Source organism: Rasamsonia byssochlamydoides (genome assembly GCF_041956645.1).
Source record: "Rasamsonia byssochlamydoides strain NRRL 3658 unplaced genomic scaffold VTN77scaffold_9, whole genome shotgun sequence".
Lineage (NCBI taxonomy): Eukaryota > Fungi > Ascomycota > Eurotiomycetes > Eurotiales > Trichocomaceae > Rasamsonia > Rasamsonia byssochlamydoides.
The window spans coordinates 116,610-143,413 of record NW_027192392.1 but is presented as its reverse complement, the minus strand read 5'-3'; the positions used below and the strand labels follow the sequence as shown (position 1 = coordinate 143,413).

Genomic DNA, 26,804 nt, shown 5'->3' with positions numbered 1-26,804 from the left:
AATCCACCAATTTCAAACAAACGCCAAGCCCGGAACCGATCTTGTTTTGCGCGTCCTCCCCTTTGAACTCCATCCAACTCCTTCCATGCAAAATCAATCAAATTTCAAACCGAAAGCCGACTTCTTTCACTTTCACTTTGCCAACACATCCGTTTGGCAGGGCATTGGCACAAGTCATTGGTGCCAAGATAGCCAGAAGATTGAGACATCAGACGGTCAAGAGGCAAGCTGCACCTTTGCGACGTTCTGGGTCAGTTCATCGAGCCGGGGCCGAAAATCATTGGTATGCTCGTCGGCAGTCTGAGAGTTAGGGTTCAGAGCTCCGGGATGGCGAGCTGGAGGCGGCAAGGAATCATTCGCAGCTTGTGGCGCAACGGTACTTCCCGGCGCGGGGCTGACCAGGCCCTTGGAGACAGCATAGACAGATGATCGGTCATGGTTCGGGTCATCGTTGTAGAATTCATCCAGGATTGGATGCAGGAGCACGGTCTGTTTGTGGATGGTCAGGATGGAGTTTGTTGGGACCGTTACCCAGTTATCTAGCATGATAGTATATATGTCAGTACTGATAGGCTATATAGATAATATTTCTTAGAGTTGCTGTTCTGCAGGTTGCTTCACTTACGTCTCTCGAATGTGATGGGCTCACTGGCCACTAAGACAATGTCTGCTCCCTTGTCGTGGCGTTCCATCTTGAAATGACCCTTCGTCTTTCCTTCTTTCCACTTGGTCCCCGAGGAAAAGTAGAGACTCGCCGGCTCGTCCGTCTTGCTGCTGACATACCGGGTACATATCACCGTGTGCCCGTCCGTAACGGCAAAATTGAGCAAGCTACGCGTCTCTACGTCAGTCACGTTGTGCTTCTCCGGGATCCGCCGCACGAATTCATTGATCTTGGCAATGGTCTTGATCATGACTCGGCGCAGGAACTCCTGTCCGAACCCTTCGGGGCCGGGATCAGAGCTGGGATCCGCGCCTTCCTTCTCCATCAGGTCGAGGAACAGCGCAAACGCCCACTCGCTGTCCGTGCCGCCCTTGACGCCCAGGTACCAGCGGTCCGCGAGCGAGTCGGCCAGGGGTCGCTTGATGTACTTCCAACCGCCGATGTTGCCGTTGTGCATCCACATCAGGGAGTGGTGCTGGAAGGGGTGGCAGTTGTTCTCTGCCAGTGTGCCCTCCGTCGTGGCTCGCACGTGGGCAAAGATGAGGTTCGAGCAGGTTTTGCTCGCCAGACGCTCCAGGTTCTCGCAATTCCAGGCTGGTAGCGTCGATGTGAAGATGCATGGCTCCGGCCCCAGCTTGGGGTCGGGGTAGAAGCCGACGCCAAAACCGTCCCCATTGACGGGACGACGAGTATCCTTGAGTCGAGTCAGCCAGCTGGATCTAAATCGGTTGAAGCAATTGAAGAGGGAGGGGGGAAAAAAACCAATCAGGATAAAAATAAAAGGAAGCGCAGGCAAAGATATGATAAAAATGCATGCGCCTGGAACATTGCTATGGCAATTTTGGACCTCTTACCAATCTCAGGCGAGAATCATAAGATTGGGTCAGTATTGAATGACTGGGCTCCGTGACGAGCTTGCTGAGTAAAATTTCATGTCTGCCCTTGTAGACCTAGAAAGAAGCAGTCAGCAAGTCGAGTTCCCTTATTTTTTCTAGATCCTCCTTACCAGAAACCGACACATGGTGGGCTGTCGCTAGCAGTTTTGGTTGAGGTTATACGGATAGAAACATGGATTTCACCTCATGCACAGATTGAAAAGCAATTGAATTGAGACAGTAGATTATGCGTCGCAGAAGGGGGGGAAATCAGCTCCTAATCCGAAAATAATAAAAAAAAAAGACAGTGGTACAGATGAACAGGGGGGCTGAGGCCAGATAAGAAAAGCACGCGAGCAGTCAGCAGTCAAGCGCAGATTTATATATGAAACAACAGTGCACGGCCACGAAACTCGACACAGGAGACACAAACAATAAAGCTTCTATATTGAGAGAAGAATACAAATGCAAATCAAAATGCGCGCTGGCCCTTGTTCCTGGATTATTTATTACTTTCTTTCGTATGCGTCACGCCATCAGTGTTGGTTTGGCGGTGAGGCCGGTATCGCAGCAGTTGACCGGAGCATGTGACTCACCGCATTGGCTTGCTTACCTAATTCGGCGGACGAGGCAGCCAGTTGGCGCAGGTCACATGTCGGCAATTGGCACTTCAGGAGACGCTTCCTCATAGGCGGATCTGCGACAGCCAACGCCCCATTGTTCCGTCCATCTTCCATCCGCCACATCGTGGTTGTCCAACCCAACCGCGGCGCGGTCGTGTGAAAGACAGATTACCATTACAGCACACCTGCGAGGCCGGGTCCTCGCAATGGTGTGAATTTCTTACTCCGTCCTTCTGCCCCTACAACGTATGAGCATTCGACAATCATGAGCGGGAGGATCCTCTCCCATCGTCTGACTCCGCTGATGCGGAGGGGCTTGTTGGCCCGCCATGTGCACAATGTCAGCAGTCGAGCGGGAGGACTCTTGAGGGCAGACAGCAATGCGGCGTTGCGAGGCCGCGCCTGGCCTGTCGGTGCCAGTTCTATCCACAATAATGTGCCCGCAGTGCGGTCTATCTCTTTCATCAGGATACTACCGCGCCTGGCCCTTAAACTGGCACGCGTTCCCGCGATGTTTGGAGGAGCAATGATTGCAGGTTTGGCATACTTGCAGTATCAAGCTACCCGTACGTACACGCCGGGGGTCTTGGAGTTGGAACTTTGCTGACAGAATTCACCTTCATAGAGGCCGGGAACTATGCCATGGACATCCTTAAACAGGCCGGCGAGACCGCTGGCGGCGCTGCAACGAGCTTATTCCAAGGGCTTCAGGATATCGCAGAACAGACGAATCGTGGCTGGCAGAAAACCAAGGATGAATTCGAGTTTCCCGAATGGATGCAGAAGATCTTCCGTCTGAATGAAGAGTCCGAGTCCGGAGGTGGTGGTTCTGCGGGTGGAGGCGGTTCTCCCAAAGAGAGCCGCGTTGGTGCTGCTGCTGCCGCCGGAGCGGCAACTGGGACTGCTTTCGGCTATGGTCAGGCGGACGATGATGATTCACGGCTCTACGGAGACGCTGAAGATGACCAGATGATGGTTCTGACGCGGAAGATGATCGAAATCAGGAATATATTACAGCAGGTTGGACAATCCAATACTCTGACATTGCCATCGATCGTCGTGATTGGATCCCAATCGTCTGGCAAGAGCTCGGTTTTGGAGGCTATTGTCGGTCACGAGTTTCTACCAAAGGGTCAGAACATGGTGACGCGCCGACCAATCGAGCTCACGCTGGTCAACACTCCCAACTCCCAGACGGAGTACGGAGAATTCCCAGCTCTCGGCTTGGGAAAGATCACGGATTTTTCCCAGATCCAGCGCACGCTGACGGATCTCAATATGGCTGTGCCCGAAAAGGACTGCGTCAGCGATGATCCGATTCGACTTCACATCTATTCTCCGCATGTTCCTGATCTCTCTCTCATCGATCTCCCTGGGTATATCCAAGTTACCGGTCATGGCCAACCTCCTGAGCTGAAACAGAAAATCTCCGATCTCTGCGACAAATACATCCAAGCACCTAACATCATCTTGGCCATTTCCGCTGCAGATGTTGACCTGGCCAACTCCACAGCTCTCCGAGCGAGCCGCCGAGTGGACCCACGGGGAGAGAGAACGATCGGGGTGATCACGAAGATGGATTTGGTCGATCCTGAACGGGGCGCCAGCATTCTTTCCGATAAAAAATACCCTCTGAGACTGGGCTACGTGGGCGTCGTGTCTCGGATTCCTCAAACGACCGCCCTCTTCTCCCGCGGAAGTGGCAATATAACCAACGCGATCGTGAAAAATGAGAAGGCTTATTTTTCAGCACACCCAGAAGAATTTGGCCCCGATTCCGGCGTGCTGGTTGGAGTGCCGACTCTTCGAAGAAAGCTGATGCAGGTTCTCGAACAAACAATGGCGAGAAGTCTGGCGGGTACGAGGGATGCCATCAGCCAGGAACTAGAAGAAGCGACCTATGAATTCAAAGTCCAATACAATGACCGTCCTCTCAGCGCAGAATCTTACTTGGCTGAAAGTCTTGACAGCTTCAAGCATTCCTTCAAGGAATTCGCGGAGAGCTTTGGCCGCCCTCAGGTTCGAGAATTGCTGAAAAACGAACTGGATCAACGGGTCATGGACATCCTTGCCCAGAGATATTGGAACAAGCCTGTCGAGGATCTATCGATGCCTCTTCCAGAGCCGGATCCGCTCAGTGACCTCCCCAAGGCCGATCCCGACTCTTTGTATTGGCATCGGAAACTCGACGCTTCAACTTCTAATCTTACGAAATTGGGTGTCGGCCGATTGGCCACTACCGTGGTTGCCAGTGCACTGCAGAGCCATGTTGAACGTCTCGTGGCTTCGTCCACATTCGCTGCGCATCCATATGCCCAAAAAGCCATCATGGATGCTTGCAACAGTATCCTCAACGACCGGTTCTTTAGCACTAGCGACCAGGTCGAGAATTGTATAAAGCCGTACAAGTTCGAGATTGAGGTCGAAGAGCCCGAATGGGCAAAGGGACGGGAAAACGTGTCCAAGGTGCTGAAACAGGAGCTCCAAGCCTGTGAGGCTGCTCTTAAGAAGGTCGAAGAGAGCGTTGGCAAGCGGAAGCTGAAGGATGTGATGACCTTCGTTGATCGAGTGAGGAAAGGCGAGGTGGTTCTGGAAGGGAACGGCGCGGCGGGTGCAGGAGGATTTAGTGCGGCATTGCTGCAGAAAGGTTTGTTGAGTCGGGTTAACTTCCTCTTTATTTAGCTGACCACTAACCATTCATCAGGCCGCGAGGGTGTCTTCCTCCGCGATCGAGCCGAAATCATCAAGATGCGGCTCATGGCCATCCGCTCGAAACAATGCGCCTCCCTGAAGAACAAGTACTACTGTCCGGAAGTTTTCCTGGACGTGGTCGCGGACAAGCTGACGGCGACGGCTGTCCTCTTCCTCAATGTCGAGTTGCTATCAGAGTTCTACTACAACTTCCCGCGGGAGCTAGATCTGCGACTGGGCCGGCATCTCTCAGAAGAGGAAGTCGAGCGCTTTGCGCGAGAGGATCCCCGGATCCGGAGACACCTCGACGTGATCAAGAAGAAAGAGACGCTCGAGCTCGCCCTGCAGAAGATAGAGAGTCTACGGCAGTTAGAGGGACGGAACCTTTCGTCACGAGGTTCGTCGCAGCAAAGTTCTGCGGGTAACAAAGAGAGGAGGAGTCGGAGCTGGAGCCTTTTTTGAGCAGTGAACAGTGAACATGACGACTCTTATTTTTTTTCCCCCTTTTCCTTCCTTCCTTTCTTTTTTGCCCGTACATATACCTCCTACTCCTTCCTACCTACATGGGTTGTGTTATTTCTTCAGCAGACCAAACTTTACTCACTTTTTCCCCCGCTTCTTGGACGACGTCCTTTTCCTGTTTTCATTTGTATACACAAACACAAATACACGCGCATGGGGACCCTATAAAGTACAGTCAGTAGTAGCTAGTTTCGCTAGGTTATCTACAGTAGAGAGAGAGGGAGGGATATTTGTTTATTGATTATTCTATTCATTCAATCCAGATAAGATAAATCAAGATAAGTAAATAAATAAAGCGGAGGCGAGAGGAGGGAAGAAGGACTGTACTACTTCTCTCCATCTTTTATTTTTTCGCAACAAAGTCTAAGTAGAACTTTATATATATAGCCCCTATATACAGCATACAGCACACAGCATATCCCAGCGATGAGCTCGCACCTCAACGCGGTGCTAGGGTGTGGTCTAGTGTAGTAGTATCCATATATATATATGGATGAAATTGAAAGCCAAGATGAGCTAATAATAATAGCTCCTTGCGATTGAATTGAATTGAATTGACTCCCCGGGGGCCTCAAACCTGGTTACTGTTACTGTTTCGACAAACAAATCAAGAGGCGAAACCCCACGTCGCGTCTCCTTTTTTTTTTCCCCTTTTCTGATTCAACTATAATATTGCTTGCTTGCTGGATGGCTATGGCTATGCCTATGCCTATAACATTATTATGCAATCAGTCATTAGTAATAATGAATATCGTCAACCTTGTTTGTCTTTTACTATTTCTAGCTATCTATACGGAGTAATAATAATGATAAAGCTATTAACCATCATTGTAACTGTAAGCTAGTTCAAAAAAAAAAAAAAAACTACTTACTATCTACTAAATAAATACTACTTAGTCTCATAGCCCTTATTGGGATGAGATAGTAGTAACATAGTTAAACTATAGGAGGAATAGAATAATGTCTTCTTATTTTATATATGAAGGTCTCATAGCTATATATAATGCCTAATCACAATATCATTTAAGAAGAATAATAGCAGGAGGATAATTTATAGATAAAGAATTAGGTAGAATAGCAAGAAGAGGGTAAGGTAAGTAAGAGTCTTGATAGTACTACTTACTACTCTTAAGGGTGATTCCTTTTCTAAAGAGAAGGGCATGCATGATTACCCTAACTTCTAAGGGTACTACATACATAGTGGACTGGATGAAGAAGACTCTGGGCCTTGGCTGGCTGTACTGTACGGTCCGGTCCGTACGGAGTACTGAATCTGTAGTTCTGTACAGTATCTATCATGGAGGGGGCTCCCTTGTAAAATAATAATCGAAAACAAAACTATTCGCTGATATACGCATACTCTACTCCGTATATATATGTTGTGGGTCTTCTTGGGCACAAAAGACGAAGGGATCTGTTTCCACTCTCCAGACTCCACACCCATGAAGCCAAGCCAAGCCAGCGGTTAATTTATACGGTTAAATTATAATTCTAATTTACCCGAGAAAACCCACCTGCCTTCGAAGTGAAATGACAAACAAGCAAAAAAAAAAAGCAAGCGATGATGGAGATGGAGAACGAACGACGCGTCGGTCCGTTCGGTCCGCTTGTCACCTTCAAGGTTCTTTGTTCTTCTTACCTAGCTCAATTAAGAAAGAAGCTAGCTCGGTAGCTTGGAAAGCTCATTGTCATTCCAATTGTTGTCTCTTCTGTCCTTTGGATGATCCAGTTGGCTGAGTCATTTGGTTAGAGTCTTAGGTTACCCAGCCAGCCTCTTGCCTATCATATGCACTGTATATCATATCAACGATAAATTATTTTCTTGCTGCTGACCAGCTGCTGGTGATGACAAGGATTCACCCCAGGATTGATTGAAATACAGTACACTCCTCGTAGAAAAAACGTTGCAGAACCGGAAACAAAAATGGGATATATCATGGGGGCAAAAAAAGGAATAAAAAACTGGATGATGATGGTTGAAATGAAACATATGCAAGTAGTAAGACTAGCGTTTACAGGTCACATAATCACATAATCACACACACACACACACACACACATAAAAATGACAGCAATAAAATGGTGCCAAAATTTGAAGAAAGGTAAACTAAACAGAGGAAACGTAAAGCAAAAAGAAAGCTCACAAGAAGCCCGGACCCCAGTCTATCTATTTCATACAATGTATATTATTAAACCCATTTTTCCGCTCCAACTCTTGACGCTGAACCATTTCCTTTGCTTTTGAATTTTTTTTCCCAAAAATCCACTGTCCTTCAACCCTAGCTGAGATACATGAAGCTAGGAGGGAAGAAGGAGGCACGAAATGCAAGAAGGTTGTTCGAACCGGATGGAGGATGCGTGACAACCACTCGCAGAGGTACAGTTGCCAGGCGACTGAATTTACTCTCTCGAGACATCACGTCCAAAGATCTTGGCCTTGATCCAGTCGGTCGCCACAAGAACACGGTTGCGAACACTGAAGCACATGCTCAAGTAAGCACTGCGCCAGAAGAGATAGGTCATCGTTCCACCACTTGCAATGTTGCCGCTCAGCCAGCTGATGTCTGCAACCGCACGCTCCTTTCCAATGTACGCCAGGCTTCCCTGGTGAGAGTACTGGAACGGTCCAATCTGCTTGGTCCTCCGCAACTGCTTCTGACGCTCCTTGATCTCCTCCAGGATCTTGTTGCGCTCCTCCTCACTCTTAGCCGCCTGCTGGGCTTCAGACAGCCTCTTCAACTCCTTTTCAATCTCCTCCGTCTTGGCCATGGTGTTGAAAAGACGGGCAAGGAACGCACCCTCCTGGTTGGCCACCTGGGCGGTCGGAGCGTAGTTCGTGACAGCGCAGTCACCAACAGCCCAGATGTTCTCCGTTCCATTGACGACCAGATACTCGTTCACGGCGAGACCGCGACGCGAGTTCTTCTGTGCCGGGATTTGGCTCATCAGGTCCTTGACGACAGGGCGAACGGCGTTACCGGTAGCCCAGACGAGCAGACCATACGGGATGGTCTCGATCTCCTTGGAGCCATCTGGTTTGGTCACCTCGGCCTCGATATACTTGTCGGTGACCTTCTTGACCATGGTCTTGGTGCGGATAGTAATCTTTTCCTCCTTGAACGTGGATTCCGTGTAGTCGATCAGCTGCTTGGAGAACATGGGGAGAACCTGGAACACACGTCAGCCCCGAAACATTAGCCAGAGTATCTTCGCTCTGGAGAACTCACGTTCGGCAGCGCTTCCACCAGAGTCACATGGAAATTGTCCTTGATTTCAGGGATCCACTTCTTCAGGTCCTCCTCAAAGAAGTCCTGGAGCTCGCCAGCAAACTCGACACCAGTGGGACCACCACCGACCACGACCATGTGCAGGAGTCGTTTCACCTCGTCCTCGGTCTGATCCTTAAACATGGCCGTTTCGACACAGTCCATGATTCGCTTGCGGATCTTCTGCGCATCGCCGACTTCCTTCAGGAAGCAGGAGTGCTCTCGGACACCGGGAATACCTGGAAGGGAGAATGAGCAAACAAACGTTCCCTAACCTTATTTTTCTTACCCAGTATGACTTACCAAAGGTGGCATTTTCAGCACCAACTCCGACTACGAGCATGTCAAAAGGAACGGTGGTATTGGAGACTTCACCCTTGATCTCGGAGCCATCGCTAATGTGAACAAGGCGCTTCTCGTAATCGATCTTGGTGGCCTCTGCTTCGTAGTACTTGACGGTTCCCTTCTTGTGACGCAGAATGTTCCGGATAGGTTCCATGATGGAACGGTGTTCGATCAGGCCGGTCGTACAGGAGGGCAGCAGCGGGGTGAAAAGGAAGAAGTTTCGGGGGGAGATGACGATGACATTGTAATTTTCCGTGTCCAGCTTCTTGAGCAGGGAGATTGCACCCCATCCAGTACCTAAAAAGCAATTCCAGTCAGAGGCGATTCCCCAACTACGTCGCAATCGACAACTTACCTAGAATCACCAGGGTTTTCTTGTCTGGGTCGGGTTCAAACTGCTCTGCGGGATGATTCAGGACGTAGATACTGTATCCCACCCATCCAGTCAATCCCAGACCGGAGAGCAAGGTCAAGCGGTACGCCCATCGGAGGAACCGAAATCGCTTCTTCGGAGCGGGTTCTGCTGCAGAATCCGCATATGATCGCCGGAAAGAGCGCTGCACAGTCTTTCTCAGCGGACTGGAGGTCAATGGCGAGGAGGCAGCCCGGAGGCCGTGCCAATGCAAGCGCGAAGAGTGTGATAGCGACCTGCGCGACAACGCCGACAGCTGCATTGTGGACGGGGAGACCGCCTCGCACCTAGCTTCCAAGAAGCAGAAGGGGGAAAGAAGAGGGGAGAAGGAGACGCGGTGAAGGATGCAGTCGCTTGAGATGCAGCCTCTTAATGAGATCGGTGCATGTCAGTAATAATAAATCTGGCCGATGCCGATCGGAAAACCGCCGTGGACAGGCGGCACGAAACTGTTTTTGGAGCACCGGTGTGCGCAATCCAGCGTCGTTATCTGAGCAGCCGCCAGCAAAAAACTTTTTTGATGGCCAGCGTGCGGTCGAGGCTAGTCAGAATCTGGACTAGGCCGGATAAGCGCCGGATGAGTGGTCCCTGAAGCTATTTTCGGGAAAGCCGGTGGGTACGCAGGATCGGTATGTAGCAGTAGTGCCAGTTGTGCTGTGTTGTCAGTTCAATCAAGCAGCAATTGAGTGGACTATTTATAATGATATCTGTCCGGACGATCAAAAAGATGAATGCAGTCTAAACCGATCTTTCCGATGAAAAGGAGGTAAAAAGGAGACCAAAGGGTGATGACGCAGAGTCGGGAAATTCGGCGTTGGATTGCTCTTTCCTGCTCGGGCTATTTTAATCTGTGCTGTGCTGTTTCGGGATCCTCCGTGAGATCGGCTGACTAACAAGCCGAGCGACTCCTTGGCTGCTGACATTCTTGCCTGCTTTAATAGCAGAGCAGCCTGTTTGTCAGAGTCCACTTGCCAGTGGAAATCTGGGGTACAACGCCTCAAAAGTCCCACTGCTGTTGCCTGCCTAGGTAAGTGCCTACGCCGCGGTCCTTGGTCGGTTTGCGGCAGCTTATTGGCCGAGAGGACATACTCTTTCGGGCCTTTGCGGAGGACGAAACAGATGCGTCTCTGCGGCTCTGCGTGAAGCGTTGATGCAGCTACTACGTTGGGCAGTGATCGAGATAATTAGAGACGTCACATGTCTCGGGGCTAACTCGCCGCTTCTTCGGCGCATTTAGCCTTTAGCATTTTATTATTGCCGCATCTAGCAATGCTCCTCATAGCACCAATCATCGCAATGAGGAGAAGCGTCGTCGAGATGAGGGGAAATTCGACACCCGTGAGGGGAGACGACCCTTCGTGAGGGGAAGCTTGAGACCAATAATGGACTTGATCAATTGATCTCCTGTCCTACAATTATTACGTGTCTTGGCCGGATTAGCTCAGGGGGAAGAAAATTATGGAGCATTCTAGTTCTAGTCTTTGCTGAGGCAACGCGGGAAGATTCTCCCAAGATTGCAACAGTGTAATTGCTACATATCCTTCTAGCTGCTATAATGTTTCTATAGATATATGAAGGAGTGACTGAAATACAATGAAGCTTTCTGCTTTAACAATGATGCGATAGATCAGAAGCTACCTAGTGCTCTAGTAAACTGGGAAATCATGTGCTGAAGTGCACAATTTAAAGGTTACTTACCAGTATAAGGAATCACTAAACAATTGTCACTGACCCACCTCGAGGAATCCAATTCGGAAAAGCCACTGCATGAGCACCTTCAGAAATTAACACTGTCTGGAATCTACCAGAAAAAAAGAGGAATTGGAGATGTTATATCAATTGAGCTTGGCTTGCCTTCCTTTCCTTCGAAAAGGAACCTGTCATCAAACGAAGAACTACACCAGACACTGCTTGATATTTGTAACATACCTACAGCACGGACTACTATTTTCCCCTCTGCCAATCATGTTTTGACTCCGGTTCTTCCCAATTCGGCATCAGATTCAGCTGGAATCTCGCGCGTTTCACCATTTTTATGTTGTATCCCAGCCTGGATATGATATATGATGAGCATAGCTCAGCCAAGGTCTTCTTAATTGGGATTTGTGTCATATATCTTGACCCTATTGTCGAAAGCAATGGTCAGAAGTGCATGTCTAGGTGTTTCCTGTTGCAACTCTTTCCACCCATCAATTGCTGGGTCAAAGTTGTTACATATGTCAACAGAAATGATGAAGACGATATATATATTTTTTCCCCTAAGAACTAGAACTTGTAGTTGACAAAACTAGAAGATGCTAGTTAGAGAAGATCAAAATCATGAGATAATAGGCTAATTATAAGTCCAAAACCTGAGGGGGTCGATATCATTCCATCCCCTTCGTTGTCTCAGATAACCATTTGCTTCACTTCTAGGAGCTAACAATATGCTTGTGAGTTTATATGCTCCTCTACATTCCATGGCCAGTCTATCTTTAAAATCAGCAGCCCCAGCGCCCTATACCTAATAAGCTTGCCTTTTTTTTTTTAATTCCAGCTCTTAACACACTACTTGTCAGCATCTAAGAGTCCTAGGGCGAAAGCATACCTCACCCGCGAAGCAAGCAAACAGATATCCGAGACAAAAAAAAAAGGAAACGGGAATGGAATCCGATCCACCCTCTTCCTTATGATTTGGCTTATAGCCAGCTTAATGTTCTCATGGTTTTGATCTTCTCTTGGTAATCATCGTCATTTTCTCTATCTATCATACTAGGAGTTCTAGTGTTAGTCGAATTAGACTGTCTTCGTCGTTTCCGCTGGTAATACTGATAATTTCATAGAAAAAGAATGAATGTCAACTTACTTCTAGGGACAAAGCAATCGATCTCACCGTGAATCAGGCAGGCAGCTATGCGAGAACAACAAAGGGAATGGGTGGAATCACATCGACACTTTCAGTTCAGGATCTAGGGCTCATAATCAGCATGCCTAGATTCTCGTTATTCTGGAAGGTCTTCTCTAACCATCGGCTTTATTTTATTTAGTCTTGTTGTCAAGCTAGGAGTTATTTAGTTCTACTTCTTTGTCAAAAATAGATCACTCGTCTTACTCGTCTTATTCGTCTACGTCGGCAGTGTTTTAAATAGTCTACTGTTTCTTTCCTTCTTGGTTTGTTATTTTTGTTCTTTGCATCGGTTTATTCGAATTTAAATCCGATTATAGGATAGGTAGGTATCGCTAATACGGATTAATACCTTTTAGATGACCAACATTTCGAATTCACATTAAGAATCTTTGTTCCCATCAGCTATATGTGAAGACGTCATTCATGAAGGCTAGTAACCAGTCCTATCCAAAATGCAATGGTTACTTACCTGGTAATAGCATTGCTGCCAGCTCAGACGACAACAGATGTGATTATTGTTAATAGTTCCTCTAACTTAGGCGTTTTCCCAGTCCTTAGTGAAATTCTATAGTGGACGAGGAGTTTTCGTCCTGAGATTCTGGAAGCAATTCTTCACGATCTCCTTCAGAGACAGGCTTGTTTTATACAATGGCTTACTGCTATAAGTATGGACCTTGACACCACGTAGACAGCCTGTTATGATGGAGATCTTGAAGGAGCTCAGAAAGCTATTACACATATGCTTGAGATTGCGTTTGACATAATCTAGTATCTCATCCATTGGCAAGACCTTACTGACCTTCAATTCGCAATTCCTGCTTTACATCTCTGGGCTACTCTTCTCTGAGTCGGGGTTTTCATCTGCCAGATTTAGACTAAAAGAGAAGATACACCTAGAGAATTTCTGGTCATTATATACTTACTTTCCGTGTCGTGACTCCTCCCCTCTCTTCTTCTGTATGCTTTTCCTGGCTGTGATATCTTCAAAGGTTAATCGAACATCTTAGGTTAATAAAAGATGTAGATTACGCTATTGGTATAGGATTTTCTGAAGTCCAACAAATCCTCACTTAGGGTATCTCAGCCTGTCACAATGATTAAGCCTTATAAAGCTATACAGGATTCTGTCAACGTCTAAAGGTACTTATGTTGTCGGCCTAACGACCTAGTAAATGAGAAGAATAAGAAAGATGGGCTTTTTATAAGTAAAAATATCCTATATTTGGCGGATTTGTATCTATCACCTTCATTATCTCATAGCCAGATCATTAACTTCCTAAACATAATAGATTCTTAGTTTACTATAACAATCAAAGAAAGGGATAGTTAGCTGCCTTAGCTAGCAGCTATGTCATGTCTCAAACATATATGGCAACCCTTTTCAGGGGATTATCTTAGGTATAGGTATAAGTAAGAAGCATATAGAACCATGTCTCTCGAGAGTCTAGATTATGGGAATTTTTGATTTTGATATCTACGACAATAAATATTAAATATAGATAACTTCAAAAAAATCTATTGACGACTACTGGTACTACTACTCAAACAGATTCTTCATATTATTTTCGTCACGAATCCAATCCCTATAGTGAGTAAGTGACAAGGTACAGTAACCTAACCTAATCAAACAAAAGCCATGTCAGGCCCAGACTCTTCTACCTCACTTGGCAGAGCATAGAATATTGTATAATGTTAACAGCAAGATGGGTAGAGATGGGTATGTAGTTTTCTAGCAGGACCTAAAATGAATGTTATTTTTATTAGAAGCAGCTTTTAGCATGCTCTATCTATACTCCTGATATCATTTACAGAGACTGCCCATGTACCATTAGCCTTTTTATTTTCTCGCCTTTTTATCTATATTGACAGCTATGCAGCCAATCTTCCTTCCAAACCAAGGCTGGTACCTCCCTCCCTGCCATATTGTTGACGCTGAAGACCTCGTAGCTCGTAATCGTAGGCCTAGATGTAACTAGAGACTAGAATGATACCTGCCCATCTATCTTACTTATCGTGAGACTTTGCGGGTTAGCAGGCTGTGAACGTGAACTCTGATGATCTGCCTTGCAATACTGATAGGCCATACATAGTCTATTGAAAGATTATGATCTTAATGACAACGGTGAGTGAGCAAATCCTTGCACCAGCCATGCCATCTATCTCATGTCCCTTTTTTTTTTTTTGAGTTATGATACTTCATGGTCTTAACTTATCCTTGCTCTTGTCCCTGGAACAGTTTATTATCTCTATAGGGAAGAGCTGGATTGTTGTCGCCCATCTCATCATATGCAATCCCTCCCCAGATTCTGCGCTTAATTGACTCTCATATATAACGACAATTCCCCAGCGATGAGCTCGGACCTCAACGCGATGCTGGGGTCTAAGTAGTCCATATATCGTTTTTATTTACATGGATGAATCCAAGATGAGCTCCTTACGATTGACTTCCCCTCGACCTGGTTGCTATTGCTATTTCCAATGAATTGAGAGGCGCCCCCCCCCCCCTCCTTTTTCTGATTTGACTATAATATTGTTTCCCTGATGTCTATTATTATGAGGCAAGCTATAAGTCATCGATAATAAATGTTCCCAAGTCTTTGCTATTCTACGTATCTGATCTATTATGACAAGAAGTAATGGTAAAGGTATTGACCATCAACCATGATCATGAGCAGGTTTGAAACTATGCTAACACCACTTGGTCTCATTACCCTTACTGGGGCGAGATAGTTATGGGAGGCATATAATATCGTCTTGTTTCGAAAAAAAAAAGTTTCGAGCCCTTATAGTAGAATGACAATAAGGCAAGTCTACGATAGCGGCATCCCTATGTATAGGATATAGGATGATCGGAGGAAGAGGAATAAGGTGCAATAGATATATCCCTCTTTTATCCCTTTTATTGTGCCAACTCTATGAGTAATATTCCTTGACCAAAACACGACAAGAGGAGCAATAAGAGAGTAGGAGTACTGGTAGTACTACTCTTAAGGGTAATCTCCTGTCTTTTTTTTATTCTTATATTTTATGCTCTTACAATTTCCTATAACTGCTACTACCTACCTACTACTTACTATATTACAATTGTTTATTCTCCATAATTAATGTTAAGTCATTATCTAATAAGAGATCACTGCCTACTGTAGCTCGATGGCATGGTAACTGGTAACTAGTCTACTAGACAAGGCATATATATTCACCTGGTTAATATTGTCAGCTGTTGTATAGTAAATAATTAATATTTAGTTTACTAATTGCTATCGCCAATCATATATGTGCATACATAAAAGTATATTGTCAGCGCCTAGGAGTTTACCTGAGACAAAAGAACAGGATGAATAAATCATACTGAACCCCCAAGGAAAAGGATTTGTGCTTTACATAAAAATTAGCCTAGATTTAGACCTCATGATTTTTGATCTTTCCTACTTAACAATCATCTTCCAGTTCTGTTAGTTAGTTAGTTAGTCTAGTCAGAATAGATAAGATTGTCTTTACTTTATCGTTTGGTTTGCAAGCATTGATCTCTCTGTAGATTGATTCCATGATTAAGTAATTGATTGATTGACTGATTGATTACCATATGCAATGACAGACAGTTCTATGTGGTTTTTTCATCTCATCGCTAATCAATATCTGGCTCCTCCGTATGACTTCATAGGTAATTTTCCTCTCTCTCTCTTTTTTTTTTTCCAAATCTATGTCCTCTGTCTACAGTCTATCACTTGCTGGGTAAGGTACGGAGTATACAGTGTTGTGAGGGATCCGGTTCAGGGGAAGCGGATTTTCCTTCTTTCCGAATGGGGCGGTCAGTTTTACCTTCCTAGGAAGGAAACCAAGAAAAAACTGGACTTAGGATTCGGCTCTCCTCCATTTCTCTCTTCACCTTCACAGTCCGAGATTGGTCCTTTGTGCAAGTACAGTACATTACAAGTACACATATTTGTAATATTTATTCAATATTAGGCAAGTTCCAATTCAATGCATTATGCACGTCTCACGATAGATTCCCATTCTATTTCTCCTCACACCATGTGAGCAATAATAACCAGTTGACCCAACCGACCCGCCAGTGAACCACAGAAAACGCCCACCGAATGCAAATTCCCATAGATGATGATAATAATGCAACATGCCGCCTGAAGTCTCAATCAACACAAGTTGAAAAGGAAAAAAGAAAGGAAAGGAATGCAGACAAACTGTCTACAGACGCCATAGACCATGCAAAGAATCTCAAACCCAAAATAAATCCGGCTCCATATGGTCAGCCAGAAGCATGAAAAAAAAAAGGAATAAAAGTAATATCCTGAACAAAATTGTCATCATGGAAAACTCGTCTATGCTCTGAACATGGGCAAAGCCCAGCCGCTTCGTCATAATCACCCGAAAAAAATGGAGAAAGGAAAAAGAAATATTTATACAATGAGGTGACACCTCAGTCGGAGCAGTATCCACCGTGTAGTTTCAGGTGGAGTACGTCTGATTGGGAAAAAAGTTTGGCTGCGCAATCGGCCCCTGTGGCCATGCCTCATGATGAATATATGGCAGCACACCAGTCCTCCGTTCGGAGGCAGACTTGCCGAGTGGCTGGTAATGCAGAGACAGGTTCCGCGGCTGATGAAGAGATGTCGACGGCGGAGGAATCAGGAGCGTATTGACCGCACGAACAGGCCGATATGGAGAGTTCCGGTTGACCAAGAAGTATGACGGTGAGAGATGGTTCTGGGGAGTGTGGACAGAATAGGCAGATGTAGGAGAGATGGAGCTCGTCGAAGTGGTTGTCACAGGGAATGGACTCTGGCGTCGTCCAGGATCCGGGAGTGAGACCGACGGGTTGTACAAGGGAGCAGCAGCGGGGGGAGGTGCCGCCGTCGTTGTCGACGGCATCGGTTGTTGTTGAGGCCAAGTCGTCGGTGGGTTGTAGACCGAAGACATGGCCCGTACATTGGGCAACGGAAGCTGAGAGACCGTGGAGGAAGAAGGCACAGCAGCCGGGACCATGGAGTTGGATGGTGCTGGTGCTGGTGCTTGATAGTTGTTGGGGCGTGGCAGACGGGGAGCAGGAACGGCGATCGTAGGCACCGAGAGCGGCATAGCGCCCGTGCTCACCACTGGCGGAAGCACGGGAACGGACGAAACCGCAGAACTGGGAGCCAACGTGGAAACCGGAGTCGAATAGTTGTTCGAATAGTGGCTTGACATTGCCATTCTCTTGCTGGGATGCTCCTCCACTGCTTCATCCCAACTGCGCTTCCGAGAATATGGCGGCAGCTCTGTCTCCGGCAATTGCCGTTGAGGCGATCGGTTCCGGTAGGACACGCCATTGGGCAACGGATTCCAGCTCTGTTGGGCTTGCAGTTGACCAGTGGCCGGAGGGGACGGCAACTTGGATGCTGGTGATAATGGTAGGCCGTTCCGGCCCGAGCCTGGCGTCAGAGTCGGTGAGACCTGAAGCACAGGTGTTGTCGGAGCAAGTTCATTCTCCGCCGGCATGCGAGACGCCTTCTCGAAATAGTCCGCAAAACGGCCCAGCTTGGTGTGCCACTCAGTCCATTCTTCCTTAGAGACGAAGAGGTTGTAGCGAACATTGCTCAAGAACTCGACTTCCATGATGTGAATCTCCTGCACCGATATCCCAGACACCTCAGCCCACGTCTTATTCGTATACGTATTGTCGTCGAGAACTGCGTCAAAGTCAGAAATGCCTGTCCTCCAACCAATTCAATGGGAAAAGGTCATACGTACATTTGTTCCCCATCATCAACGCAATGGTCATCAAACGGAACTCGCTGCCTTTCTTCCCTCTAACCCCTGGGTTGGCTTTCTTCAGGCGATATATGAATAATAGAGCCAGCAGAATGACATTCTGGCTGACTTGCGTGGTAGAGAGAATCGTAGTCACCCATTTCTGGAATCCAATCGTAGGGATCGCTTCCGGGACGAGGGAATACACCGTAATCGCGGAATCCTCAATGGCCTTGAGTTTGGAAGTCTTCTCGAACCAAAACAAGCAGGCAATCTAATCAACACGCCAGTCAGTAGGATACCCGACTCGCCCAAGTCACTGGGATTCTTACCTGAGCAGCAAATTCCGCCAGACTCCCCTTGCTGTTATTGATCGACGAGGGGATCTGCAAATACGGCGCTATCGAGTCGTTTGTATTCTTCTTCTGACTCTTCGTCTCGGAGGCCGCGGCGGGGGCCTCCTTCGCTGGAGGCGGGACATAGTTCTGGTGTGCCGTCGTAGAGGTGGTCGTCGAAACGGCGTTGACAGGAGCTTGGGTTGTGGCCTTTGCGTATTGCTGCACAGGGCCACCGTACGGCTTTCCTCCGTAACTCGAAGAAGAAAGCGAAGTATTGTAAGTCGCCCCCGCCATGTCGTTGGGAGGTGTCGGCAACCCGTCCCGAAAGGGTACGGACCACTCCGTCGACCCCGAATATAAGCTATGCTTGGGCGATGCAGAACACTCCGGGTATTGATATTGGTGACGGTAACGTCGAGTGTCCACGGCTACCGGAGGCGGGAGTGCGAGAGACGGATATGAGGCAAGCGCGGGAGACATAGGTGGAAGGACAACGGTCCCGGCGGTGAATGATATAGAGGCGTAGAGGTCGAACAACCGGTCTCATGGGTGTCTGTCGAAGTCGCGGTGTCTGATCGATCGGTTCCCAAGTCCAGGTCTGAGGAAGGTCACGGAGATTGAACCGGAAGGCGGGGAATGAATGATTGATATGAATGATGGGAGACTGGGCAGGTGAGAACCGGTCCAGTCCAAGTGGTGACAACCGTTTAAAAGACGGACGAGGTCGACTTGATGGTTTGTTCAAGTATCAATTCATTCAAGGGAGGATGGACCAGTGAGAGGCGATGGACGCTGGGAAGCACTGCAGCTGCAAGCAGGTAGTCGATGAATGTTTTTCGCCCTGACAGATGGAATGAAGGCAATGAAGGGGTTGAGCCAATGCACGGCAGGCTCACATATTATTTGGGGATATTGCAGAGAACGAAGACCCAGCGCGATTGCAGTTGCGCAGTTCCTTCTCAAACAGGAATCTAAGGGAGAGGTGACCCAACACGCAGGAGGAATCCTTCAAATGAAGAGGCAAAGCCTCCGACAAAGACGGAGAGAAAGATGGAAGGATTGAAAGAACGAGGAAAAGAAAGTTAAACGAATATAGAGAAAGTCAAGACATCATCCCTCGTCAAGCAATGCCTCTTGATCCCGCCGTGGACATGGCTAAGTCAGGAATACTTAGATTACCTATTAGTTCCACACTTGGAGTGGTTGGTGGTGGTTGCCAGGAAGCCTGCCTATGGATCCGGAAGCAGGTCCCCAAAGGCTGATCCTTCCTGCTGGGCAGGGTTTGAAGTCTGGTCTGGTCCCCATCTGGATTTGGATGTGATTTGATTTGATCACAGAGACAGCTGTGGTGTGCTTTGTCTGGAAAAAGAATTAATTCATCAAGGACCGGTTGATGTCAGAGCCACCGGCAGGTGGTGGATATGCACGCTACAAGGGCAAAGGTCAGCAGCCCCAGAATGGCCGCGTCTAGGACCTTCAACCGGGGGGGGGGAGGGAGATGGATGGGCCCGTATCAGATCCAATAATGTGAGTGGCTCGATGGGCGCATTGCAACCGCCGTCCGGTGCCGTTGGATTATTACATACTTGAAGGTTCTTGGTAGGATTAGTACTAAGTCCGTCGGCCGTGGTTTCTATGTAGGTAAGCTGGGGAGGCGTCAAGGCGATGACCGAGGACAAGCGGGGTTTGTGCGCGACTACTGAGTGCGTCCAGCGAGCCTGTTGGGGGATCGCTGAGCTCGGCTAGCCTGGGCTGGAAATGGTAACGCGTCGACTTTCACCTGGGCGAAAAGAAAGGAATGGACCAAGACCTTCACTTCAGGGCGCATGGAATGATCGGGGATCTGTCCACCGGCCTGGAGCCCACTGGCTGATGCAAGTGGACTGGTGGATGGGTCTGCTTCCCAGACAGTCTTGGTCTGCCTGGGTAATGAATCGAATGATCGTTTTGCATCGGGGCTCGTACCGTGTACGGAAGAGCAACAGGAAAAATTTCCATTTGCAGGGCCCGGAACGCGCGCGGATAGGCCAGAGTGGCAGAAAGGGGGACGGCTGGGTACGGTACGATACGAGACGAGACGACGCAAGCCGACTGGTGGCAGTGTGCGGCCGGACTTGGCTGGAAGGAGCAGGAGGCACGCCGGTCCTTGGTAACGGTTCCCAAAGACATTGCCTACAGCTAATAGCAGTGGCAGGCTGGCCACTGCTGGGGGCACAGCAGACAATGGAGGCTGACGCAGGCGACTCCCTCGCCCCCGGCAGGCCTGAAGACGCCCACGCCCGGGAGCCTGCCTAGGGCTGGGCTCCCCCGACGGCCACTACGATGGACACCCACAGGAACCTAAGGAATGAATGATCGCAATAATCCCCTCTCCCCACCGCCAACACTTCATCAGCCTGTCCATCTGTCCATCCATCATGACGAAAGTGAAACCCGCCCTTCTTAAAAAAAGAAAATCAATGGAGAACCACCGCAAGATGAGGTAAAGAGTCGCAGGCAACAACAATCACAATGCAGACCGCCTCTACCAATCGTCACCTCTTGCCCATGTGGGAGATCCAAAGTGGCCACGGGTTCCAGGATGAGGTCAATAATAACAACAATAATTTATGGCGGCGCCTTGCCGTTTCAACCTGCCAGCTTAGCCTCGAACTACTCCGTACTCATCCAAGTGAGGAGACGACCATCATGAAATGAAGACTGCACGGGATCCGGTGTCCTCCGTCCCAACTCTCCACAGGCAGGGGAAGGAAGAAAAAAATAAATCCTGTCCCACGGGTCTGAGTCAAGTGTCTAATAATTTGAAGCTAGTGACCGTCACAGTTTGCACAGTGACCGTCGTGGCATGTTGTTCTCTCCGTCTCCCCCTGTCGAGCCTGGCTTCCCGTCCAGTCGTTACTACGTTGGGCGGTGGGATGATCCCTACCTAACATGGCTTCGACGCTAGGTCAAGCTGAGATGCTGCTAGCCTTCAGGACTTGCATTTGCATGCGGTCTATCATGAAGGATGATTCTTCGCCCCTGTGACGCTGGACAGCTAGTTACGGAGGTCACACTGGATGCAGTAATAATAGTTCAATGGAGAGGAATAATAATCAATAATAGGACGGAACCGGCAAACGACAGCCTCGTTCTTGTGCCGTCCCGCGGAGTCCCAGATGTGATGGATGTGAATTGATTACGCAGGATATCCTCGACAAACTTTGACGACGTCGACCTTCTATGGAGTAAAAGGACTACTTAGGTACTCCACAGAAAGCCTCAGCATGTTCGCGAAGCTAGCGGCAGGTGGCCAGTCATCTGCTAATCGATATTAGTAGTTGGAGAATGTTTGAGCGTTAGAGTTTTTTTTCTTTTCTTTTTTTTTTCCCTGACCGCGTGCCTGAGTCGCTGACCGTTCGCTTTTGCTCGCTGTTCGGCAGTCGGTGGATTCGAATTTCTTGGAAGTCGGGAGGCAACTCAACGACGCCCCGTAAACGAACTAGTGGCTACGAAAGAGGCTGGCGAACGGATTGGATCGTCGAAACTCAGCGATCTCATCGCGCTTTTTCTTCCTCTTTTTTTCTTCCCTTCGCCCACCTCGTAAACCACAACCCCACTGTGGTCAACATCAATCATCCTTTTGCATCATCCGGTCAAACTGGGCCATGCATCTCTTTTTGTTGTCTTGATCCATTGTTCAGGGGCCCATGTAATCATGTAAGCTGGTCGACCGTCGACGCCAACAGAAGATCGCTTAGTGATTCGAACTCCGCTTCCGTCGCCCCCCGAATCCTCAACAGCGGTGGCAAGGATTTTCTCTTTGATTCTCAACAGACAACGACGGAACGGGCGAGTTCGTATGACCAGGTCGACTTTTGAATGGATCAGTCAGACAGGCCATTTATTCGACAGGAACGCGTCCCGGATTTTCGACGCCAAAAATAGGAAAAGCAAAGGTTTCACATATGAACTTCGGAAATCTGGCATTATGCATACTCATCACGATACGGAGTCCCAACCGCTACATGCTCTGTCCAGACTCGAGACGATTACCTAGGCATTATTCGTGTGAACTCTGGACGAACTAGTCGGGACCGGAGGCGATGATCGTGAACCTTGCAGGCTTGCACATGGAAAGTCTGGCATAGATGCGGTAGCTGAGCGCTGCTGAGGCGCCGAGAGTTACAGTTCCCTCTTCAGATATTCAGTGATAGGACCAACCAGATCTGGTGTAAGAACCCCTCTGGTCGTAGGCCAGGGGCCAATGGTTGATCAGCAGAAAGGAATCACGATGCGACGATAAGAGCTGATCGTCTGAGCAGCATCATCTGCTAGCATCATCATTCTCTATGTCTACCGTCTACGGCGGAACTCCGGAATCGTAGTTGAAAAATTGATGGTCAAAGAGACCCCTCCAACCGGCATGCTGATCTGGACCGTCGAAAAGCGGTCGACCTTTTTCTTCTTTTTTTTCTTTTGCCGCGTTCCAGAACCAGAGAATTAGATTAGGGAGTCCGAGCCTCGGGTCGGAGGGCAGCGCCAGTCAGGAAAGAGAGCTGTAGGATAGACGTCGATAGTAGGGTTGATAGTGCCGGGTGCGGGTGCAAAGGCGGTCGGCCGCCTGGCTGGTCAGGAGGGTATTGGTCTGGTTATCCATCCACAGGCTGGAGCAGGCAGGCCGACCGACGTGGCTTGTCTGTCCATCTGCGTCACTATCCGTACTTGTGTCCTGTCTGTGTCTGTGTCAGTTGTCGCCTGGATGGGCAAGGGATGGGCCTGCACAGTGTCTTATGGCCGGAGCATTCGAATCTATCCTTGGCAGGGTCGGTCCAGGGCGTGGATACAGGACCGGCATTCCACCCAATGACCATCCACGCAGGGTCTGGGATCTCGCCATCACCATCAGCCAGCTGGGTCTTCGGAGTCAGTTGCACGTTAAGTTCAGGTGCTGTAGGAGTAAGTTGAAGTTGTAACTTACAGAAAGACGAGTCGAGTTATGTGCAGTCAGTGGTCACTCTGGCTCCTGCCTAGACAGGTAGTCGGTCAGTCGCCACCAACCAAGCCAACGCACCTTCCAAGCTTGGCCCGTGAGTCCGTGACACTCAACAGTCACCATTATTATTAACCATCCGGTTGCACTGCTCTTGCAACTGGTTTCAGCAGCGGAATTTCATTTATCATGGCTATCATTATTATCGAGAATTCAGACTCCGCTAACAATGCTAATAATAAGAATGACCTAGTCGACTGACCCGCCGCACGGTGGTCCGACCTCGGTATGTGCTGTGCTGTGCAGTATTAACTTCCCACCTCGACCGGGTTCTCTCTCCTTCTCTTGCATGCGATCGTCAGCCTGGCGCGCCCATAACGCCGACTCGTCGAACCTCGAAACCTGCCGACTCAGAGAGCCTCCATCTGCTTGCATCCGCCAGAAGTCATCTTCCTATTTGCCTTTGCCGGTTTGGCCACAAAGACAGGACAGTACGGAGTACGGAGGACATAGTTTGGGGAGTACGCCCGCGCACTGACTGATAACTATTGATTACTGGCTGGATGTTGCTCAGCCGCTGCATCACCTGGCGTCGGGAGTCGAGAGTCGTGAGCTGTGCCGGGATTCGTACTGTATTACGACTCCGACCTGCACGTAGCTCTTTTCTTTGCAACCAAGGAAGATTATCGATAGGTAACCTAGCCAGTAGCGTCTCTGTGCGACTGACTGGGTGCTGGCATTCAGATGAGTCCATGCGAGAGTACGGGGTAGGCTGGCTGATCATGACCGGTCTGTCCGTAATCCTGATCCTGATTATTGAAGCAAGGTTTCGTTCGTCCTGACTCCGGCGAAACCGGTGAATAATAATGCCACCTACGGAGTAGTACACCGTGGGTTGACCGTCCGTACCTGGCATATTAATTGTTAACAGCGATAATTAATTCTACGGAGTAGCTGGAATTAGTCCTCCCTAATATTAATTTGCGTGGGACCTAATTTCATACGTAGTAATTAATCTTAGGTAGGTACCTCGGTAGGTAGGTGCTTGAACAGGCTGAATGAAACTGCTAGCTGCTAAGATAGATGGAAATTTAATATTAAAACGGGACAGCCTTCCTGAATTTCATTAATATGATTTCTTTCCATGGGGGCGGTTATTTAATTAAACCCGCTTTTTATAGTAATTAATATAAGGGTATTCCTTTCACCGTCCCGATCTACTGTGGGTATGTGTTATTATTATCAACTATTCGAAGTCTTGTTGGCTTTATATGGTGATGATGATCTGTAGAGTTCAGCCCCCATTCTGAATAATAACTACCTGCCTAGGTAGGTAGGCAGGCAGACTGGGCAGCAAGTAATAATATACGGAGGTACTCCGTACCTTAGGTGTTAATATTATTATTATTATTATTATCGTACTCCATACGTATGACGTATACTGATTACTCTATACAGATCTCAGCCAATGGTAAGGATTGTAGCTACCAACATATCATATCACATCATCACATAATAATCATTGTACATCGAGTGCAGACATTATTGTTAACTGATGGCTGTCTACAAATAAAAATAACACACGAATAAATATCTGTATTTAAAATGCTTAGGCAATGGGATTATATACGCCCCATCAAAGTGAATCCGAATCCGGTTTCAAAATCGATATTGATAACTAAGCTAATCAAATAGACAAATCGCTCTCTCTCTATTCCCACCAACCAAGAGACCAACTAACAATAAATCCAATAATAAGGGCCGATACTTACACTCTCTTTACCGTTGACTTGACTTGGCTGGTACAATACCTAAGTCTAAGATTCAACCAACAATCAACCCTTCATGGAAGGTTGACAAAAAAAAGCTAGGCAAGCAAGCAGTACTAGTACAGTCTGTCACTGTCACTGCCAGTATCAATAACAAATTTATTTACCTGACAACGTTGGGATCTTAACTCTGGTCCTGGTCAATGATAATATGATCGTTGGGTTATTTATTTATTTTTTATCCCCGTCAGCTGAACTGACCCGAACCGAACCGAGCTGCGTGGGATGGGCTGAATGAGGCTGACTTGACCGCCCATCTATCCGTCTGTTGGATCGATCAGACAGTATCTAAATCTGTAGGAATTAATTACTCCAATATGATGTATCCATGCATGCTCGTGGGATTTAGCTATGATGGATATATATCTCTCTCTTAACCCTTTTGGCCCGTCTCCAGGGCTCGAGTCTGGATCATGCATATGCGCGGTTTATGCTCTGTCCTCTATGCAACTGCAACAACGAGTAGATGTCAGGAAGTTAGTAGGTCAGCTAGTGAAATATATCGGATATATCTGCCGATATTGCGGGTGATCGATTGTTCGTATACTGTACTGTATGTACATACATACGTACGGCGTGACGGTATGGCATGGCTCCTCGCGCTTCAGTATCTGACTGAGGAGTCAAGTCAAGTCAAGTAAATACTAAAACCAAGTCAAGTAGGAGCAAGGAGGTGGCTGCATTTGCATATACGTGCATCATCACTCATTAGTCTTGTTGGTTAGGTGAGAGTCAGTTGACCTGGTCATTGGGATTCAATGCTACTGCTATACGTTATGTGGGTGCCTACCTGCTCTGCATCAGAGGCGTAGGGGGTATGGGGTCTATATCCTGTATATCTTGCATGGTACCTAGCTAATTGATTTTCTTTTCTTTCATCTGTTTTGAAGAGTCTTCGTAACACTGTGCAATACAAGTTAATAGATCTGCTATGGAGAATATGTATAACAGTCACGTGACGCTAATAGTACTGCTGTATTTGGAGATTGATGTTTGTTTCTGTCAACACTACCTGACATGATATCGATAGATACCTGTGTAGGTAGTTTACAAGTACATATATATACCATACAACAGCTAGCAAGTGTCATGCCAATGGCGTAACTACTAATAGTATGGAGTGACAACAGAGTAATATATACATATAATGGGTGACAGTGATCAGTGGTCAAGTAACTGAATGCTATTTGTTGCACAACAGCTGACAACATTAAGTGAATGCACACCTCCTATCCATCTGGTTGGGGCCGCCATGCTATGAACTTAGGTAGTAGTCTTTCTCATTGAACGATGACACGACTCGACTTGAGCGACTACAACTAGTTATTCAACTTCCATTTTGTCAGCAATTGAAGGAGATCACATTCCGAGGTTAACGACTACTCTAAAGAAAAAAGAATAAGAAAGATGGAGAAAGAACAGAAAGATAGGCCTTTTTAAGCCAAAAAAAAAAGAAAAAAAAGAAAAAAAAAACCTATATTTAGTAGATTTCCATCGCCTTGTCGTGGGTAGCTGCAGGCCTCACAGCTAGATCGCAAGTTCCTAGAACATAGACGCATTTGAGGAACCTTAGACATCAATCACGAAGAAATGGATAAAATCATTTTGATGCAGTAGTAGTGGGTAGTATCAATT

General features: G+C 47.6%; 5 protein-coding genes across 5 annotated transcripts; 2 read left to right on the top strand and 3 right to left on the bottom strand.

Annotated features, from left to right (window-relative positions):
- Positions 1 to 216: 216 nt before the first annotated feature.
- On the bottom strand, positions 217 to 1,685 carry VTN77DRAFT_9482 (uncharacterized protein; the record flags this gene model as incomplete). Its single annotated transcript, XM_069426095.1, has 4 exons — positions 217 to 539; positions 626 to 1,358; positions 1,519 to 1,614; positions 1,671 to 1,685. 4 exons carry the CDS (start codon positions 1,683 to 1,685, stop codon positions 217 to 219), a joined length of 1,167 nt encoding a protein of 388 aa, XP_069280605.1.
- A 742-nt stretch (positions 1,686 to 2,427) lies between these two features.
- VTN77DRAFT_9481 (uncharacterized protein) lies at positions 2,428 to 5,315 on the top strand (the record flags this gene model as incomplete). Its single annotated transcript, XM_069426094.1, has 3 exons — positions 2,428 to 2,728; positions 2,788 to 4,809; positions 4,867 to 5,315. 3 exons carry the CDS (start codon positions 2,428 to 2,430, stop codon positions 5,313 to 5,315), a joined length of 2,772 nt encoding a protein of 923 aa, XP_069280604.1.
- Positions 5,316 to 7,775: 2,460 nt separating this feature from the next.
- VTN77DRAFT_9480 (uncharacterized protein) lies at positions 7,776 to 9,660 on the bottom strand (the record flags this gene model as incomplete). Its single annotated transcript, XM_069426093.1, has 4 exons — positions 7,776 to 8,543; positions 8,603 to 8,880; positions 8,945 to 9,283; positions 9,342 to 9,660. The coding sequence occupies 4 exons, from the start codon at positions 9,658 to 9,660 to the stop codon at positions 7,776 to 7,778; spliced, it is 1,704 nt and encodes a 567-aa protein (XP_069280603.1).
- Positions 9,661 to 16,749: 7,089 nt separating this feature from the next.
- On the bottom strand, positions 16,750 to 18,848 carry VTN77DRAFT_9479 (uncharacterized protein; the record flags this gene model as incomplete). Its single annotated transcript, XM_069426091.1, has 3 exons — positions 16,750 to 17,969; positions 18,031 to 18,304; positions 18,363 to 18,848. The coding sequence occupies 3 exons, from the start codon at positions 18,846 to 18,848 to the stop codon at positions 16,750 to 16,752; spliced, it is 1,980 nt and encodes a 659-aa protein (XP_069280602.1).
- A 1,278-nt stretch (positions 18,849 to 20,126) lies between these two features.
- On the top strand, positions 20,127 to 20,663 carry VTN77DRAFT_9478 (uncharacterized protein; the record flags this gene model as incomplete). The annotated part of the gene is made up of 1 exon (XM_069426090.1): positions 20,127 to 20,663. One exon carries the CDS (start codon positions 20,127 to 20,129, stop codon positions 20,661 to 20,663), a length of 537 nt encoding a protein of 178 aa, XP_069280601.1.
- Positions 20,664 to 26,804: the final 6,141 nt, after the last annotated feature.